This window comes from Pyrus communis, chromosome 2 (genome assembly GCF_963583255.1).
Source record: "Pyrus communis chromosome 2, drPyrComm1.1, whole genome shotgun sequence".
Taxonomy (NCBI): domain Eukaryota; kingdom Viridiplantae; phylum Streptophyta; class Magnoliopsida; order Rosales; family Rosaceae; genus Pyrus; species Pyrus communis.
The window spans coordinates 3,053,180-3,074,568 of record NC_084804.1 but is presented as its reverse complement, the minus strand read 5'-3'; the positions used below and the strand labels follow the sequence as shown (position 1 = coordinate 3,074,568).

The 21,389-nt window shown below is 37.2% G+C and overlaps 2 protein-coding genes across 2 annotated transcripts; both read right to left on the bottom strand.

The window, feature by feature from the left end:
* Positions 1–11,618: 11,618 nt before the first annotated feature.
* Positions 11,619–13,882, bottom strand: LOC137725221 (dof zinc finger protein 1-like). The gene has a single exon (XM_068463841.1). It carries the CDS (start codon positions 12,731–12,733, stop codon positions 11,855–11,857), a length of 879 nt encoding a protein of 292 aa, XP_068319942.1. The 5' UTR covers positions 12,734–13,882; the 3' UTR covers positions 11,619–11,854.
* Positions 13,883–16,405: 2,523 nt separating this feature from the next.
* Positions 16,406–17,733, bottom strand: LOC137725222 (desiccation-related protein PCC3-06-like). Its single transcript, XM_068463842.1, has 2 exons — positions 17,544–17,733; positions 16,406–17,313 (listed from the first exon to the last, which is right to left on the bottom strand). Exons 1-2 carry the CDS (start codon positions 17,682–17,684, stop codon positions 16,594–16,596), a joined length of 861 nt encoding a protein of 286 aa, XP_068319943.1. The 5' UTR covers positions 17,685–17,733; the 3' UTR covers positions 16,406–16,593.
* Between the last annotated feature and the right edge of the window lie 3,656 nt (positions 17,734–21,389).

Below are 21,389 nucleotides of genomic sequence, written 5' to 3'. Positions count from 1 at the left end.
TACTTTTGTAAGAAATTACCGAGGCATGTCATTGACAGACCTCTGCAATTGCAACCTCTGCAGAAGTGGGGTCTTGGATGCCAAATTAGTCCAGTGGGCTTGGTTTCAGGTTCAGTCTCTTATATTGTCTACTTGTTTATCCCTAAGAAATCCAATTTTTGGGGGGATGCAGGCCCCCCTCAATTGACAGAGGAAAGATGATCAGCTTCTTAACACATGCTGGTTCTCCTAGCTCCTGCCTCTCATTCCTGCATTTAATTTAGTTCTGGCTTTTCATGCAAGCTATCGATATCGGAACATGGTCGCATCGGCATCGTGGTATAGTAATTAAAGAGATAAATCGAACCATAACCTTGACATAATTCAATCCAAAATTAATAAAAAAATTTAAAACATTTCAAAAAGTACGTATTGATTGAATGATAATATAAGATAGGCTTTTTAGCCAAAATGATCCTTGAGATTTGCATAACACATCATTTTGGTCCTTGAGATTGTCCACCATCTATTATTTTGGTTCTTCCATTAAAAACTCCGTTAAGTGGTCCCGGAGCTTATACAAAAAACTGAGATTTTTAGCCGGAAGTTTTGGCAATTTTCAAAGCTTTGTAACTCAATCGTTTCTTAACCAAATTCGACCCATAATATATCAAAATGAAGATAGGAAAGTGTTGAACAAGATTATACATATTTGGAAACCCAATGGTTGCCGGAGATGGCCGGAAAATATCTTGAAAGATGACTGGTCCGCGGGTAAACTTTAAACGTTCATAACTTCTTCAATACTCAACGAAATTGAAAGATTCAAAAATGAAAATCATACTTCTCGACAAGACAAAGAGAATGGTACCTTTCTCGACAGAAAACTAGCTGTGGTTTGGCTGAAAAATAGCCTGAAAGGTGACTGGTCCACGGAAAAACTAGAAGACTAGGCAAACTTTAAACATTCATAAGTTCTTCAATACTCAATGAAATCGAGTAATTCAAATACGAAAATCATACTTCTCGATGACACGAAGAGAATGTCACATTTCTCGATGGCTAACACACTGTGGTTTAGCCGAAAAATATCCTGAAAGATGACTGGTCCGCAGGAAAACTGAAAAACTTGCCGGAAACTGGGTAAACTTTAAACGTTCATAACTTCTTCAATACTCAACAAAATTGAATGATTCAATACCAAAAATCATACTTCTCAACGAGACGAAGAGAATGGTAGCTTTCTCGATGGCTAAGTCGCCATGGTTTGATCGGAAAATGGTTCAAAAGTGGTTGTCTTAGTCTCATCAAGTTACCACTTTCGAGCTGTTTTTCGACCAAATCACAGCAAGTTAGCTGTCAAAAAAATACCATTCTCTTCATCTTGTCGAGAAGTATGATTTTTGTCTTTGAATCACTCAATTTCATTGAGTATTGAAAAAGTTATGAACGTATAAAATTTATCCAGTTTCCGGCGAGTTTTCCAGTTTTCCCACGGACCAGTCACCCTTCAGGCTATTTTTCGACCATCTCCGGCAACCATTGGGCTTCTAAATAAGTATAATCTTGTTCAACAATTTCCTATATTCATTTTGATATATTATGGGTCGAATTTGGTTAAGAAACGATTGAGTTATGAAACTTTGAAAATTGCCCAAACTTCTGGCCAAAAATCTCAGTGTCCGGTATGAGCTTCGAGACCACTTAATTGAGTTTTTAACGGAATGACCAAAATAATGGATGGTGGACAATCTCATGGACCATTTCTATTGATTTTCAATCTCAGGGACCAAAGTGATATGTTATGCAAATCTTAGAGACTATTTTAGCTAAAAATCCTATAAGATATAACAACCTGAGCACCACGATGTTTTTTTTTATAGAGTAATGCTAGGTAGACCAACTTTTTAGACTATATTTACAAATCATGTAATATATCATCAATAGAAAATAATATTGTTAACACTTAATCCAATCATCAACAATCACGTCATGTGATTTATAAAATATGATTAAATACATGTTAATTTGTCTGGATTGAACATTGTTTGGTGAAGAGGGCATGCCTTGGTATCGATGATCCATATATCAATATATCAAAGAACAACCATGTGATATGATTTCAACTAAGTGATACTTAAAACAATACGAAGAAAGAAGACTACGGTTGTGAAGCACAAAGCAGTAATACATTCTATAAATTTCGTTAATAATAGAACAATATAACATGTTAGACTATCTCATAGAAAAATAAAACATTAGACGACTCATTTGTGTTATCACATCAACATGTATAATGTAGTACCACCGTTTCACTGCAGATTACAAGACCAAATTATATATCACAATTAGTTCTAGGTCGATATTGGAAATGCAATAAATGGAAGCAATTAAATGGCATAGAACCTGTTTTATATATTTTATAAGGGGTAACTTGTCTAGAAATCAAAACACAACTAGTTTGATTTTAGGGCCTCGAGTAATTAAGATAGAGTGTTTAGGCAACATGTTGTAAATTAAGCCTGGACAGGGATCAAATTCTGCAGAAACCTGATCCTCTAGGGCTGAAATTAGTGTCGGGTGAAATTAGCTTTCCAAGCTGCATGTGATGGTGTCTAGTCTGCTTGTGTAAGAAATTACTGACATCGTTGACAGACCTGTTGCAATTGCAATCTCTACAGATGTAGTGGGGTCCTAGATGCCAACTTAGCCCAGTGGGCTTGGATTCAGGTTCAGTCTCTTATATTGTCTTCTTGTCTGTATCCCCAACAAATCCAGTTTTTTGAGGATGCAGATGCAGCCCCCCACTCCCCTCTTTCTACTCCTCTCTCAATGGACAGAATTGACAGAGGAAAGACGTTCATATGCTTAACACATGCTGGTCCTCCTAGCTCCTGCCTCATTTCATTAGTCATTCCTGCATTTAATTTAGTTCTGGCTTTTCATACAAACTTGCGATATCGGGAACATGGTGAAGCTCGCATCGTGACATAGTAATTAAATATATAGATCTATCGATAACTCTGAGTCAGAATTCATTAGCAATCCAAATTCACTAAAAATTTGAGAATACCTCAAAATTTATTGATCTAATGATAATTAATAAGATAACAACGTCCTTAGCAACAACAATACTATTTTATAAGAACTATGCTTCGCTACGGAAAGAAGAGCAACATTGAAGAAGTATTCTTCCCACTTTACTCACAGCATGGTCATAATTATCATTTGTAAAATAGACAATTAGATTTAAAACCTTTTCCTTAAGCAAGTTTTAGGTAACTCCTCCAAAAAAATCACTTTTGATGTAAATCCCTTGACTACTGTACAACCTAGGATAACCTTCCTTTTGTGTAAGATACAAACAAATATTTTTATTTTTCAGTTCAAGCCGGCCCCTAAGTTTAAATGGATACAAACATGATTTGGGCAACACCTATATATTAATTATTATGATTTCAAACGGCAAAACTTATATTTGATTGGCATTTTTTGTTAATTGTCACTTTCATGCTAAGTTCTTATTCATCTTCTTCAACTCTTTTTTTCTTTTTCTTTTTGCCCGTGTTATTCTACCTTATATGGAGGCATAGTTTGTATTGAAATTTGTCATGGTGAATTGGTGATAACTTGTAATATATATTCCTTTTGCTTCTACATGTCTTGAAATTTGCATTAGGTATATAATTGTTTTGGTATCTTTATTGAATGTAGATAGTGATATTTTTCATACGTAGAATTATTTCGTATCTCTTTTATATAAATGAAGATGTTTTATTTTTCATATATATATAATTGTATTATATATGATTTAAAAAAATTATTTTAGATATCATTATCATAGGTAAACAATTGCATATAATTAGGAATTTCAATTTAATTATATATTTAATATCAATGTCATCAAAATAATCATACAACAAGAAATGAATGCACAAATTATGTTTAAATTGTAACCCCATAAATGTTGGGTTAAACAAAAAAATTACTATATTGATTGGGCCTACATAAAAAGACCTCTTGGTCGTAAGATTGGGTTTGTCATACATCACTTATCATATGAATCCAATTGTAAAGGATGAAATTCGTTTGAAATATGGTTTTAATTAAATATATAATCTCATTATATAATTAATGGGAAGTGATTTTCACACACTTTTTTTTGTTTCTCACATACTTCTCTTTATTTATGATCATCAAATTAAATAAATTAAACGAAAATTAATAACAAATTGAACAAATGTGTGCAAGAAGCTAAAAATAGGGTATGAAAATCACTTTCCATAATTAATAAGAGAAATACAAGACGAAGCTCATGTAATCTTAGAAATTTCTAATATAATTCCCTACCAAATACATTATGTTAATTTTATTTTATAAACATTCTATTACAAGCCTTACGACAGGTATACGAAGGAACCAGCTAGAAGAGGACAAGTAGACCAATGCGAGGAAATATAGGTGCAGATATGAGACAATGGGCAGTTGTGTGTGAGGGATTTAATAATTAGATTGGTGATGACTGATGGCATGCAGTGCAATTGTAACCCCTTCCTTCCTTCCTTCCTTAGAAGTACCCCCTTCTCCACGCTATTTTCACAACTCCTTCACTTTGATAATGGCCTACGTCAAACCTTTGCTCTAAAGCAACACTTTGCCATGACAAAAAGAAATTTCAACTACCTTTCTTGGTTAGTCCAACCCCATCTTCTACATTGGTCTCCTTCTCTCTTTCAGTCTTTATTCCCACTAAAGTTTTAGTGTTGGACAAAAACTTAAAAGGAAATTCGATCACATTATTCTTACGATAATTTTTACAGAAGTACGTGACTCTATGTATTTTGGTTTCACCTGATCTAACGTACTCTAATTGAATAATCTGGGTGTGAAAGCTACCCTAGTAGTGCAGCTACCGAAGTTTCTAATATAGAAATAGGAATATTTTGCAAATTAACTACACTTTTGTGAACCCATCATTACTTTATCCACATTCACTTTCTAAAACACATAGTCTCAATACCATAATGTGGTCTAAACTTTCATTTTACGGATCATTGACAGTATTTATATTGTATAAAGAATTTATGTGAATTTAGAATATATTTGAGGAAAAGACTGCGTATTCATCACATACATTTTAAAGTATCAGTGTTGCTTAATGGGATCGTAGAATAATACCATTAAATAGTATATAAGTTGATTGGCTGAGGAATGAGGATACATATTTACTTTCTAACCATTTTGATTGAAAATCTAATTACAAATAACTCCTTAATATAATTATGCACACACACTATTGTCCTAGATTAGCACACGTAATTGTCTCAAACGATCATATGGTTTAAGTGGCTAGCTAATCCACAAAACTGTCTAATGAACCACAAGACACCAGCAAGCTTGACCAAATGATGGTGCATTGGGACTTTGAGTCCCACATCGACGGGATGTTAATTTGATGGAAAGTCCACTTAATTTCCACCGGAGTTTTTGTATTTTGGCCAAGTTGGTCACCACCACTTATGCATACTTCGATCTTAGAACAGTTCCACCCCTAAAGACTTTGCGTCAGCACCCAGCACATTTATCCATTCAAGTGAACAGTAATAGATCACAGTAAACAGTAATAGGCCAAAGCATCTCCACCCCTAAAAAAATACGCTGGCACCCAGTCTAAAAATGCGATGGCACAAACGATCTCCACCCCTACAAAATGCGCTAGCATCCAGCCCATTTAAAATATTTTATATTTTTTTAAAAGAATAAATAAATAAAAAATAGTTTTATTTTCAGATAAGATTTTTAACCAATTTCGAATAAAATTTCAAATAAACTTAAAAAAAACAAACTAAAATAAAATTACATACTCATCAAATAAACTTTAAAAAAAACACACTAAAATAAAATTACATAAACTCATCAAATACACTTTATTCTTCAACCACAAGTTTATTTTAATTATCCTTCTTGCAATCCCCACTGGTGCTCAATCAAGTTATTCTAGCGGGTTACGTGCCAGTATGGCTCTTGCACATTAGTGTACTGCTGAGCGATCAATTCATTGTAATGTCCATCCCGTTCTAACGGCTCGTGTTGCATGAGATCTTCGGTCCGGTCATGAGCACAGTAGATACGTGTTCTTAAGTTGTTCATCAGATTCGGCTCATATTCATCGACGACATCATAATCATACTCATCTTCCACAATCATGTTGTGGAGAATAATACACTTCATCATGATGGATCGAAGAGCCCCGACATCAAACATTCTAGCAACAGACCTGACAATCGCCCAACGAGCTTGCAGGATACCAAAACAATGCTCCACATCCTTCCTACACCCCTCTTGACATTTTGCGAAGTGTTTTTCTTTTTCAGTCTATGGAAGATGAGGGTTAGGTATTTATAAATAAATAAAAATAAAAAAAAACTTTTTAAAAAAATTTATGTATTTTTAAATAAATTTTATGTATTTTTTTCATAATTTTTAATAAATTTTAATATAGTTAATTAATCTGGACCGTTGGATTTGAAAAATATTCAAATCCAAGAGCCAAGGCACTGCCACGTGGCCAACGATCATAATTCTAACCGTTGGGCCTTTTTTATTTATTTTATTTTTATTTTTGGTGAAAAAAACGTGAACCGTTGATCTGTGATCGGACGATCCATTTTAAAAGTCAAATTTAAATTTTTTTTACTGTTGGAAATCCAACGACACTGAGGAGGGCCATGTAGCTCTAATCCGGGTGAACACAAGTGGGCTGACAAGCGGGCCCCGCCGCCTGCACCCTTGTCTCCTACTCACGCCAGTCGCGAGCGTGCTGCATGCGTTAGCCAAATAGGCTGGCCTCTGGGTCTGTCCAAAATGGGCTGGTTTGTTGTCTGGCTTGGGCTGGGTGCCAGGCTGTTTTGCGGGCTGGAGCAGATTAACAGGGTGCTGGGCTGATTTTTGGACAAGATCCTGGGCAATTTTGTGTCCGATGGAACTGCTCTTATAGAAATATATACATCACACATCAAAATCATATGTAAATGTTCGATGTGGAGCTATAGCTAGACACTGGGTTGTTCCTCCATGCAAAGGGTGGTGGACGCTTCCCCACTAATGCAGCAGTACTCTCATCATACTTTGTCCTGAAAGCTGTATTTACCATCATGCCCTTTCCAGTTTCAAGCCAGACCCTTTAGGTTGAAATACTCAATCATTCCCATTATTTATGGAAGTCTCTTGGGGCACAAGCAACCGAAGATGGCGACCTCCAATGTGCTTTACTGTTCAATTTAGAATGGATGGATGTGGGGACTGGATTTTTTTTTCCAACGAATAGTTTTGGCTAAGATAGTGATGGACTTCAAAGGAATATTTACCTATTTCTTTATTTTTTTTATTATGTTGGAGATATTCGAATACTGATTTTAAGTTATTCGTAACATCCTCATCATATACAAATTGCAGTGGCTTGTCATTCTTTAATCCATTTTTCATTTATTCCGCATCAAAACTCCAAGAGCATATTTTACTTTGTTTCGACACAATAAATAGACATGAGATGATCATCTTAGGGTGATTTGTCACATCCTAGACCAATTCATTTTTCATTTATTCCACATCAAAACTCCAAGAGCATATTTTACTTTGTTTCGACACAATAAATAGACATGAGATGATCATCTTAGGGTGATTTGTCACATCCCATACCGATTCCGTCGTAGCACAATATTATCTGTTTTGGGCCCCGGCCACGCCCTCACAGTTTTGTTTCTGGGAACTCAAATGAGAACTTCCTAGTGGGTCACCCATCCTAGGATTGCTCTCGCCTGAACTCACTTAACTTCGGAGTTCCAATGGAATTCGAAGCTAGTGAGTTCCCAAAAGGCCTCGTGCTATAGGAGGTGGGCATGTACATATAAGGCACATTACCTCCTTTCTGTTGGTCGATGTGGGATGTTACAATACACCATCTTTAGGGACCCGACATCCTCGTCGGCACACTCGCACCGAACGGCAACCTGGCTCTGATACCAAACTGACACACCCCAACCCGGAATGTCCACCTGGACACTTGAATCGCGATGTGTTGGGCGACACCTGGAAGGTGACGAAGCCATAAAGTGTAGTGATGTGGAAAATGTGAATAAATTAAAACCTAAAAGTGACTAATTTAAAGTGCGCATGTGAGCGGGGATTGAACCCATATCACACAAGTGATGTCAGAGCATGATAAATTTGCTGTAAAATAAGAGGAATGATAATTGTACTGAAAGGAGAAGTCTCCTACATAACAGCTTTTGCCAACCATCCTTGTCATCACGAAACCTCTGGCACTAAAATAACATCCCACATCGACCAACGGAGAAGGGGTGATGTGCCTTATATGTACATGCTCACCTCCCATAGCACGAGGCCTTTTGGGAACTCATTGGCTTCGGATTCCATCGGAACCCCGAAGTTAAGTGAGTTTGGGCGAGAGCAATCCTATGATGGGTGACCCACTAGGAAGTTCTTGTATGAGTTCCCAAAAACAAAACCGTGAAGGCGTGGCCAGGGCTCAAAGCGGACAATATTGTACTACGACGGAGCTGAACTGGGATGTGACATAATATTGTACTACGACGGAGCTGAACTGGGATGTGACATGATTCTTTTTGGATGGATGCTCCTTTTACACTTGTAGGCTCTAAAGGATAAGAACTAACTAACTATGTAGCATTTACATCGATAATTCAATTATCATGTAATATTTGTACTTGGGATTAGTTAATGATGCTGGAAAAAAAAAAAGACAATTCCACTAAGTTTAAGTCTTTAATACGTGGGTACTACTCTAACACTACATAAGCAAAGATAAGGTAGCAATTACAAGCATAATATGCACCTAAGATTCTACTAGTTAAGGCCAATATTTAAATTCCAATTAACAAACTATCCATTGCAGATTTTACTCTTAAAGAAATAGTAAGCCAATATACATCAAAATTTAATCACAAAACTGGAAAATTGTTTATTGATATTCAGCCTTTCTCAAAAGCAAATTCAAATGAAACTTGATGAAACTTGTAATGTTTGCAGTAAAAATTATTTCATAGCTTAAGCTTATTATAATTGTAGAAATTGAGATTCTACCATAAAATTAAAGGAAAACTAACAAAAACTCCAAAAAAAAACTTTAGTTTTAATGAAAAAAAGACAAATAAAGGTGCAGTGAATAGTACTAGGAAAATGTAAAAATATGGTTTTTCGTTAAAAGTGAACAGTACCAAAGTGTTTCGTTAAAACTCTCTAAAATTATAAATAAATTCTATTTTCATTCTTTTCTTGACATAAAATTTATACTCTCAGCAACGATACAAAATAAGATATACTACGGTCTACATGTCTCAACAATTTCCACTCAAACTTGCTTTGAAAATTTAAATAGTATTCACTTTTAGAGTTTATGGTTTAAACAATAAATTTTGAGTCACTCGCTATAAAATAGAAAATCGGGTTTGCCCTTTTTTGTTGTGCGACAGAGATCTCTCTGTGGCAGACCACAGATTTGCTTTTAGTCCGAAACCACAATGCCCACCTTCACGCCCTCCCTACCGACAAAGAGTCTCACGTTGATTGAAAGATAAACTTTAAAAGAGTTTTTTAAGTTGTACTGTTTTTTATATTGCTATTTAGCTTTTTATGGAATCTCAATTTTTTTTTTTATGGTATTAGAGTAGGTTGACTCATATGTAAAGTTCAACAGTTACACGTTCTTCCTGTCATTCAATTCATGCCACATGTTTGCTTTAAAAATTTGCCACACATGAGGAGCGTGTGAAAATATGAAGGTAAAAGAGTTTAACATCAATAAAAGAAGAAAACATCAATGAAAGGAGAAATCTTACAAACCACAAATATGACACTCGTTTACTTTCAGACTCACAACATTCTGTATTTGTAGAATAATCCCTCCTAATTCCACATGGATCTTTGCTTTCAGTCTTAATGCATTGATTATTATATGTTAATTCATCATGCGATTGCAAGTCCTAATACATGATTGTTTACGAAATAATTAATTAATAAATGTAGTGCTAATCAACTGTGCCGGTGGTGGTCCTTGCAGAGTTGGATTCACTGATGGAATTGGATTCACTGTCCTATAGAACGTGGACGGTGTTGTTTCAAATGGAATCAAACCATGCCGGCTTTTTCTCCCTTCCTTTAGGCTCTAATCTAGAATTCATTTGACATGTTGTAAATCTGTGAAGAGAGACTTATCTACACCTGATACTCCATCATGGCGTCACAAATTCAGGGGCCTAATAGTGCAATTAGATGGTATCGTGTGATTCGTACAAAATATCACATATCACAATAGCATATGTAGACAAGTAACTTATATCTTTGATGAGGCATTTAAACTCACCACACGCAAATAGTGGTGAGCAATACCAGCATATTATTTTGTTATCAAATGCGTTTAAATTTTAAAATATATATCCTACGAAGATTATATCACACACCCGATTACAATCAACACAATGGTCTCCAACAGCTATGCCTGCACAGACGACACAATCTCTTCCAATACTTATTCATTGATATGAATTATTAGTATTTTTTTTTTTTACAAAAATTAAAGCAAATAAAGAGAGCTTGTAGCTGTAATAGGCAGGCTTTAACTTGCCAAGTGCAATAATAAATCATAAAGCAAAATTACCAAAAAAATAAAATAAATCATAAAGCAATTTGGAAGTCTGTCTCAGGTGATTCATCCTTCATCAAAAGCATTTGCAGTCAACCACCACATGCAACAAGACCTATCCATATGACTCTCGTTCGTCAACTTTTCTACACATTTAGCTAAACCTTCCTCTGTGCTTGCATTACATCTAACTTTCTGTTCAAGTACTCTCTTCTTGCTTTTCACCTTTTCCTTCAAGACCTTGAATCAAGTACAAGTCATCAGTTTGACATAATTTTCACACAACTTTAACATTTATTGATCACATTACTAATTGCCTATTTAGTAAGAGTTTTGTATATGTAGATAGAATTAAACTATATTTATTAAATCGGTCTTCAACAACGTAATCAATAAATATATATAATGTATAAATAACTGATCAGATACTCATCATTTATCTAGTATAAATTCCGCATAAATAAGTCAAACTCACTTATTTTTATTACACGTCTTCAATAGTGTGACTAGTAAATATGGTATAGATAATTGATTAGATATTGACCACATAACCGGTATGAGTTCTGCATACATGCATACACGAGTTGAACACATCATCTCTGTTATTTAGATCTGTCTTCAACAATGTGTTCATTAAATATGGTGACTAATCACATACTGACCATTTTGCTATGACAAGAGTCCCATGTAAAATTGGAATGCACTTGTCTAAATCCCACGTACAATTGGAATGCACTTGTGTTATTAGGTCAATCTTCAACAACGTGGTCAACAAATATGATATAGATGGTGTTAATTTTGGAGTACGAGAGCAAACAATAAAGGCATAAAATACCAAAAACAAAAGCACAAATATTTAGTTCAATAGCTTTCGATGAATTTCAAGTTCAAAATACCACCACCTAAATAACCCAACTCATGGAATTGAACAAAAGGCTATATATGCCTATGACCCAAATATTATCCTCTCATTTACAACATAATATATAGTTTTGTTCCACGAGAAACAAAGATCATACATACCTTAACCACCAAGTACAATTAACCAATTTAGTAAATAATTATAAGAACTGAAAATTAATGGGTGACACTTTGAGATCCATATGGTAATCTCCCTTTGGTATACAAAAGTAAGTATATGATTAATTTGCATGCTTTGTAGGGATACGATCATACGCATGCCTTAAAAGTCTCTCAATTAGGAGAGCCATATGATCCGGGCAGATCAGGCCACTGCTTTGGGTTCAGAGATGGGCCGCCGCTGCTGCTGCTGGCAGTGGTGGTGGTGGTGGTGGTGGTGATGGGGTTGTTATTGCCCATGGTCCACAAAGCGCTGTGCGAGGCTGCTGCTGCTGCAGAAGAAGAAGGATTCACAGATGATCTGTTGACGACGCTTTGGGGGGCCCACTGATCATGCTCAGATGGGTACAGAGCAGCTTGATCCAACAGATTGTTGCTCCTGGCGCCGCCCATCTGAAAAAACTGCTGACGTTGCTGCGGCTGCAACGCCACCATAGGAACTGAGAGATTGAACCCCTGCAGCAGGCTCATGTTCGAGGCAGGATCATGACCGCCCCCAACATTGAACGGCTGAGATTGACTCAGAGATTGAAGCCCTGCAAAAGGTGACAAGTACCCATGAGAAGAACCAGGGTAGTACTGATGGTGAATAGCCAATCCACCGCTCGGGTTCGCCGTAGACATCCCCACGGACCCGCCGCCAATTCCCAAATTGTTCTGCACGTTCTGCTCTTTCTGTGGTGGCTGCGGCTGCACGGTCCGAGATGCTGACGCCGAGGAGGAACCCCCCTTGGCGCGCTTCCCCTTCCGGCATCCGCCGCCGACGGGGACGTTCCGGAGGGTCCCGCCCTGAGTCCAGTACCTCCTACACGCCTTGCAAAAGTACCGTGGCTGAGAGAGGCTGTAGTTGTTGTAGTAGCAGAACTTGGTGTTCATGGACTGGCACCGCGGGCACCTGTGCGGCTGCTGGTTCTGCTGCTCCGCCGCCTTCAACCGCTGATCCTGGTTCTGCTGCTCCTTCTGCTCACCTCCCTCCTGCTGCTGTTGCTGCATGTTGCTTTCTCTCTTGTGATGATCTGAAATTGTCTGATGGATTGATGTGGGGCTTCAAGCGACATGCAGAGGTTTATAAATAGGAGGAAATTGGATCGTTGTTAGGGTGTGCTAAACGTGTCCGTCGCTAGTCCTAGATAATCTACTCTCGACACCCAAAACTGCCAAAACTAACGGCGATCGTTATCGTTATATTGCTCTCTCTCTGCATGCCGGGTGTTCCTTCCTTCTTGTTCCCACCCACCTACCAGGGTTACATCCAAACCCATCGGCCATTCATTTCATCATTCACATTGAATAATGAAACAATTAAAGCCCAGGTGATAATTGAAATTTATGGAAAATCTGATCTTGAAATCGAGCGATATCCGCGAGGATTTCTTTTTCTCCTTCTAGAAACGGTGTCAGAGTTTGAGACGAATCGGTTTGACTTGCTTCTTCTTTTTTCTGGAATTTTGGACCGGTGGCAGATATGCAGAAAACCCAGAAAAAGGAGAGCGGGAGAGGGAGAGGGAGAGGGAGAGGGAGAGGGAGGGAGAGAGAGGGAGAGGTTGTAGTAATCTGTGGGAGCTAGAGACAATATGGGAAACGATTTTCCGTCACATAACAGCATCTATCTCACCAACCCAGCTCAGAAAAAGTTAGAACTGATAAAAAATTCCCAGTCCATTTGCTTTTGATCCATCAAATACAGGAAAACCAATACAGAAAAATTCAGCCCTTACCGGAAAACGGTCCAAAGAGTCGGCCTTTCCGTTCCGATATGCTAAAGATTTCAGACCCAATGATCAATATCACCACCCAAAAAAAAAAAAAAAAAAAAAAAAAAAACCACAGAAATATTATGAGAAGAAAAAGATGAGAGTTTTAGCTGTATTCGGTTTCTAGATATATGGAGGTGTAGGGTAGGAGATGGACCACAGGAACAGGGGAATAAGAGAGAACAGAGCCTGCAGAGGCGGCGGGTAAGGGCGGAAGAGGGTGGCTACTGGCTAGTGGCGGTCGTCAATGGGTTTTTAGCTGCTGTGTCAGATACTCATACTTCAGCAACTACTATTTATTCTCTCTCTCCTCTGCCTATCTACTACAATCATACATACTCTCGAGTCTTGTATTCACAACTATTTTCCATTTCCTTATTTAAAATTTTATTTTGTGGTGTTTTTGTTGGGAGAGTACAGATTTTCTCCGGATCTAAAAAAACAAAACTCAATAATTAAATAATATAGATCATTCAAATTTGATTTAATAATTACAAATAAGAGATTTTTTTAAAAATTATAATAATTGTAGTCGTTCAATTAAATTTTAATTATCCGAATTATTTCATCATTGGTTCCATTTTTTTTAATTTGAAGAGGATCTGTACTCTTGTTGGACGGATTTCTTCTCTTCTATTTGACATCACCATGCTAATTGGACACCAATTCTACTCAGAATGACAATTGTGTCCCCTTTGATAAGAACATTTCCACGGTGACTCTCTCTCTCTCTTTCTCTCTCTCTCTCTCTCTCTCTCGCATATTTTCTTGTATACTACTCAAGTTTTGGATTAGTCAAAGTACTTTGTCATTCTTCAACAAACTAACTTTGTCCAGAAGAATTCGAATTTGGTTGTAACCTATATTTTTTTATACAAGCAATAGTCTATGTTAAATTTATCTAAAATACAAATAAAAATTTTAAATTTGAGTGTAGAAGAATGAAAATATTGCTCTGTTTCTCGTTTAAGAAAAAAAAATGTACGTGTGTGCGCTAAAAAAAGCAATAGTTTCCATATAAAAACTTCACATTTAAATCTCTCTGAAAAATGTCAGCGTGTGTTAAAGTATTCTCCTCTCTTATCTCGTTTACCTAAAACCGTCACCGTTAAAAATGTTAACGTCAAAGATATTCACGTTAACATATATTGCAATCTGCCTCTTTGATCAAAAGTGTGTGTGTTAGAGAACCAAATCTCTCTTTTCTCGATGATTAAAAAATGTATGCGCAACAATATAACGCCAGGTGGTGATTGGTAACTAGAGTTGATGGAACGTCGAGCGTGTTATGCAATAGGATTGAAAATTAATTACGTATCAATGTGGAAGAGATTATGTTGATAATGATTTATCTACCAAAACAAAACTAAGATTTTATTGGGTTTTGTATGTTAAGCCATCTCTTATGCACCAAATAATTTGGACTAAGATATTATCTGTGAGTCCATATGTAACATTTATGCAACAGAAAGTTAAAAACCTCTATATAAGTTTATATTCAAATCGAAACTTATATTCAAATTTTAGTTATATATAAGATTTAGATCTTGTGCGGAGCATTGATTTTTCACTAATTCATTCTAAATTGCACACGCAAGAAGCACCATAACCATGTACTTCATAAATATCCAATTATTAGAATATATAGATTGCATTGGAGATGGTCTCATTAGCATTATGTTTTTTTTTTTTAAACTCATTTGCTTTACGTTTGGTAATGGAAATTACTTGATATATATAAGGACCAAGGAGTGGCAATTTGGGCAATTCAGTTTGAAGCTATGAAAATGGGTGCTGACTGCTGAAATTCACATTTTCTAGGCCTAAAATATAGATTGAAGTGTGAGTGTGTGAAATGGAAATTTGGATTTGATATGTGTAGAGATGTTTTTGACACACATCTTAACACTGATTTAGTTATTTTGTAGGGTTATTTCGCAACATACTTAACTAACTGAACTGTTTATAGCACAACATTCATCAAATCATTCTTATATAAAAAAAAAAAGATAAAAAAGATAAATTCCAAACAATTAAGACATTTTATTTGTAGCAAAGAGAAACAACACAAAACTCTAATTTCTATCAGTCATATAGTTTTAAATTTGCGTGATTTTTTGTAAACATGATATTTTAAAGAAGACCTAAACACTAAACATATTCAAACTTTTGTAATTATATTACGAAGTAAGTTCTACGTGTTTAAAATATGTCTTAAAAGCGTGAATCCCAACTCCAATCAAATATAATACTTGATAAGATTGGATTAGGATGATAGAGAGGCACTTACCCCTGCCCTAACCAACGTAGTTACGTAACGGCAGACGGCAGAAGAAGAGGAAGAGGAGTTAGCAGATGGACCAGTTGGTGATGGTAGCGTCCGTCAGGGGTTGCAACTGCTCCCCCACACTCCCACATTCATACCGTTGTCCTCTTCCGGCACTCCACATCGTCCTCCTCAAAGCTCTCTCTCTCTACGTGGTATGGTGGGGACGAGGTTACTTGTATTTATGCCATGCGAACATACTGCAATTTCTGATTTCGATGGCATTGTTGGGCTGGTTCAATTTGGGCCCGGCTGTTAATTCTGTTGGGTCGAGTGGTACACTATTCAATTCATCCGAAGGCTATTGAGTTGGGTTTTTGTAATCCATCTTTCGTCACATTGTCTTAATCTCACAAAATTGAAAGTCCCTGCCCAACCATATCTACATTGTTCTTTAATAATAAAACTAAATGAGCCAGTATTCTCTTAACTAGTAAATAAGAGGTTTTAAATTCCGTGCTCACTAGGTAGCCTCACAAAAAAAACAAATGGTTCAGAGAACGAAGGCTAACCACATTATTGTTAATCCGTTGTGAGACTTCATCCACTATTTGAAATATCGTTTGTTAAAATAAAAAAAAATACTAAGCCAAAGTTGTAAAATATACATTTGAAAAGCAAAGAACAAAAAAAGATGAAAACATTAATGCCACTTCAAACATGCCACCTTTGATTTATTAACTACAAGTCTACAAGTACCAAACATTAGGCTTCAACTCCTTCCATGATATGCAATGCAACAACTGAGCAAAGTTTCCTTCGCCAAAACATCACTATTTCTTCACATCATCTTCAGGCCTCCGAATCCGCCTCCTAACATCTACAACATTCCCCTTCTCATCTAATATCTCCACCACCACCACATCCTCATCCAGAACGTCCACAACATTCCCCTCCTCATCCAATATTTCCACCACCTCCACACCGTCATCCAAAACCCCCACAACATTCTCCTCCACCGCCACCTCATTGTCAGAGTCCGATGAAGTCCCAAGCACTGTCTCCTTGATCTTATGCCCCGCCTCCTCCACGGCCCCCCACGCCCCCTTCACTGTGTCCTTCGCCGTCTCTGCTGCCTTGCTCGTCCCCTCCTTCACCTTCTCCGCCACCGTTTCTGCCACGTCCTCTGTTTTCTCCTTCATACTCCAAACATTCTCTTTCGCCTTCTCCTTGGCCTGCTCCGCCGTCTCCACGACCTCATAAGTTCCATCTTTTGCCTTCGCAGCCGCAGTGTCGGTCATTTCTTTCGTTTTCTCCCTTGTTTCATAACCGTACTGTTTCGCTTTCTCCTTGGCGCTCTCTGCCGTCTCCGCTGCTCTGTTCACTCCCTCTTTAGCCTTCTCCGCCATGGTCTCCGCTGCGCTCTTCATCTTATCCTTGAGTTCATCTGTTGGATCCTTTCCTTTGTAATTCACGTTCTCATTCCTCCACTTCTTGTCATCATATGCCCAGTCAGCCCTCGAATCTCTATTCCCTTCTGGTGCATTTCGACCCTGAAGTTCAAGCGTGTATCGGATCAAATTAAATTATGAATCCATCAAGAAAATTTTAGAGAGACGGACCAATTATCTACTACTAAATGCACCGATGTTATCCCTAACTTGCACATACCTTGTGAAAACATGGGTGGAACCATTCATTAAATATATCAACTTTTCGATGTCAGATTCTTACATTCGTCGACAAGTATTACTGTTAATCACGTACTCTAATAACTAATTACCTCGGAGGATTTGGAGGCGGAGGCGAAGCAGACTCTCGAGACTTTGTGAGAGGAATTTCTGAGAGAGAGTGATGAAGGGGTTTGAGGGAAAGACTTGGAGAGGTTGAAGATGATATTTTTTGCCATGGAAATTACTACCATCTTCGCTGCTCAGATTGTTCTCTGTTTGCTCTCTTTCTGTTCTTTCTTTCTTTCTGTTTCCCTGTTAAATTTTGTTTTCCGTTGTGGTATTATATCGGGCCACCGCTTTCTGGGGTTGCTTCTTGTTTGGGAAGATAAGGTGGCAGCCCTGTTGCTCGACGCGTGTACTGGTCAATGGATGGGGGCTCTGCATACTTACACATGTTCTGTGATTCATGAGTCAGATACACTGCAGTGTTCTGTTAGGTATTGGCAAGATTGAAAAGCAGCTATTTAGTTTGAGGGTAAATTACATAATACCCTCTTAGGTTTAGATCGAATTACAATCTCATACAATATTTTTAAAATATTTTAACTTTATACATTTATTATTATTATTTTTTAATTTCATACAACCGTCTCTTTTTCCTGTTAGCCCTTCTGTTAACTGCTGAAGCAAGTCGGACATGTGGATTAAAAAATTAAAATTTTATTATGTTTAAAATTAATTAGAAATTCAACTAAAATTTTGAAAAGATAGTTCAAACACCCAGAAATTCGTTTCTTCATTTTCTTCTGTCTCCACTTGGTCCACTCAAGGACCAGAAGTCCCAGCAAAAGCTCAACCTCGAATTCGACGAAGCCGCACTGAGATCTAAGCCTCTGACGGAAGGCAGAGGTCGTCCAGAAGTCGTCGAAGGTGAGTTCGACGAAGCCGCACTGAACCTAAAGCCGAAATCCCCAAAACCCAGATTTCGCTGCCCTTCGATTTCGTTCCAAGTGACCAGTCGAATACCAAAATCCCCAAACTCCCTTCGATTTCGTTACTGGCTGCGTCTCGCGGCTCCGATCGACGCCAATTCGAGGTTAGAGTGAGAGGATGAGGAAGAGAAAGAGATAGAGGAGGTCGCCGGGATCAAGTGGGAGGGCAGCAATGGTGTTTGTAAGGGAGGGGAAATAGGTTCCATCTTTCTTTTTTTTTTTTTTTTTTTTTCTAGGGTAATCTGTTTCAGATCTTATATATATTTTTTGGTTGATTCTTGTGTTGAAAACAAATATGGTTTTTTTTTTTTTTTATGGGGCAGGGGTTGTTGTTCGATCATGTTGCTGGTTGTTGTTTGGGTTGCAGATAGGGGGAAGAAATGGGTAGCAGGTGAGGACACGACTTGGAAGAAGAAATCGAGGCAAGGCAAGGGTTTGAGGTGGTGAGGAAGGTGGGGCAAAATTCATAGTGAGCCCTTGGGGTTTTCTGGGTTGCTCCGGGCTTTGCTGATGAGGAAATTGATGGTGGTGGTTCTGGAGGAAGAAGCTTTGTTGGTGCGGAGGTGATGGGTGATGGGGGATGGGGTGGTTATGGTAGAAGGGTGGCTCGGGTGGGGAAAAGGTTGGTGGTGGTGGTGGGAGAAGGGGTGGCTGGAAGAAGAAGATGAAGATTTGTGTTTTTTTTTTTTTTCTTTAATTAATTATTTTAATATTTAAAAATTTTTATTAAGTGTTTAGTCACGTGGCACAAATGTGACAGCCACATCAGCACAAATAAGGATTTTATATTTGCCACGTCATCATTTAACGGTTAACTTAACAGATTTTTTAACGGTTGTATGAAATTGAAAAAAATAATAGTAAATGTATGAAATTAAAATGTTTTAAAGACCTATAAAGTTGTAATTGGACCCAAATTTGATGGGGTATTATGTAATTTACCCTTAGTTTAATTCTAATAACGTTTCTAGAAAAGTGAAATTGATATTGAAATTATTTAATGCTTTTTGTCACGCAATTTTGTGGTGGTATTTATTCAAGGTGTTGCATACGAAATTTGTAGACTGGAAATTAAATACTTGTATATTATAGCTTGTCATTTCTTTTTAACAAAGGATAGTTTTGTTAATTAAATATTAGATTAGTCACTGATATGATTTGAACTCGTACTGTTATGTAAGCGTTTAATATTTTTCTACTACCGTGGTAAAAGCCTAAAAGGTATTAGCATATAGCTTGTCATCGGATAACTTAGTCTGATTTCATTTTTTTTAATAAATAAAATCAACACATTAGAAAAAAGAAAGTGATGATTACAAATTTTTTGTAAGAAAATGTTTCTAGTAGTGCTTTCAACACCTATTATCTAACATGTAATTTACGATGATTACTTAACAATGCGATTGTTGCACAACTTTAAATCATGAATGTCATGTCCAAAAGTTTTCCTTTTTAACACATATATGGCACAAAGGCATTCACGATATACTTATGTTGATCCTAAAATTTACCAAACGTACGTGGCGCGCAGACCGAGTAATTAATGAGCTAACTACGTTTTTCGGTTATGTGCAAGGCGTGCCAACTCATCGGCCAAGCTCGGTTGAGGATTAAAATATGCTGATGTTACATTAAGCGTTGCTGACTTCTTGATCTTGCGACTGCGACTGAGGAAGGAATACGTATCGGCCTTCAGGTTTTAGAGCTTGAAGATAAAGCTGCTAGTTCTGCAAAGCTCATGGATCGTCGACGCCGGGTTCGATCACGATGATTATATTCGTGAGAGTATAAGCACGCCGAGGCATCAGACTATACGGACACAAATACTCAAAAGAGATGTATGTCTTGATGGTAAATGTGGTTCGACCGTCGGAATGCCGAACTCTAAAACTAACTTGTGAATATCCAACCATAAAACAACTCGGCGTCCAATGTGCTGAGCCTAGTAACATGTAACACCTCACTTCGCCGAGAAGGCTGAGATGACCTCTACCAATAAGGACTCAAAAATCCTCGTCGACCGAGACTTGGATAAATAACCAATCGGTTTCAAAGCAGTGCTGTTTATCCAAACTGAAGATGTCGCCGGTTGCCTTCACAGTGCTGTTTATCCAAACTAAAGATGTGTTGGCAAGAAGAAAGGGGAGAAGGCAGGGACGAAGCCATAAATTTGTAAGAATGAGGGCATCATCAAACAACAAGGTAAAATTAAAAAAAACTCAAGAATTTACTACACAAAACACTTATATATTAATCCATAAAGTTTTTCATACAACATCTTACAATATTCCTCGACGCGTTTTCATGTTTTGAAAGCGGTGCATGACAACATCATTACCAATGCCATCAAATCTCTCTCTATAAAAATAATCATGTTATCATTCATCTATTGATCTTCCATTCAATCTCAATTGATTCAGAAAGTTTATGGCCGAAAATGCTTTTTCAACAGTGGCAGTAACAACTGGAAGAATTAGTGCTAATGTTATAAGTATGTAAATTAGTGGATACACCTTATCTTTTTTCGACTAAACCATTTTTTTATAGTTTAATTAGAACTGACTTTAGAATTGAAATGTAATCTATTTTTTCATTTGTAGTTTAATTAAAGCTTGAGAATTAGAATGGAAAAGTACACACACAAAATTGATTGGGGGCGGATGCCCCCGAGGCCCTATACAACTTTGTATGTTGAATTGGAGAGTCTTTTAGTCATCTGCCGCTGGGTATTTACAGCGACTTGCATGCCCAAGTCCTGAAAACAAAATCCCAATTGCACTGTGATTCTGAGTTTTTATTTGTTGATGTTGACCACGCACTTATCCCATGCATAATCACATAATAAATGAAGCTCTGAAACTTTATCTTATATACACATAAGTCCACGCCTTATCACATCAATCAAAGCTTTATCCCATCTTTTCCATCTTGACCTGCCAATACAATCTTTTTCAAAGATTCAAT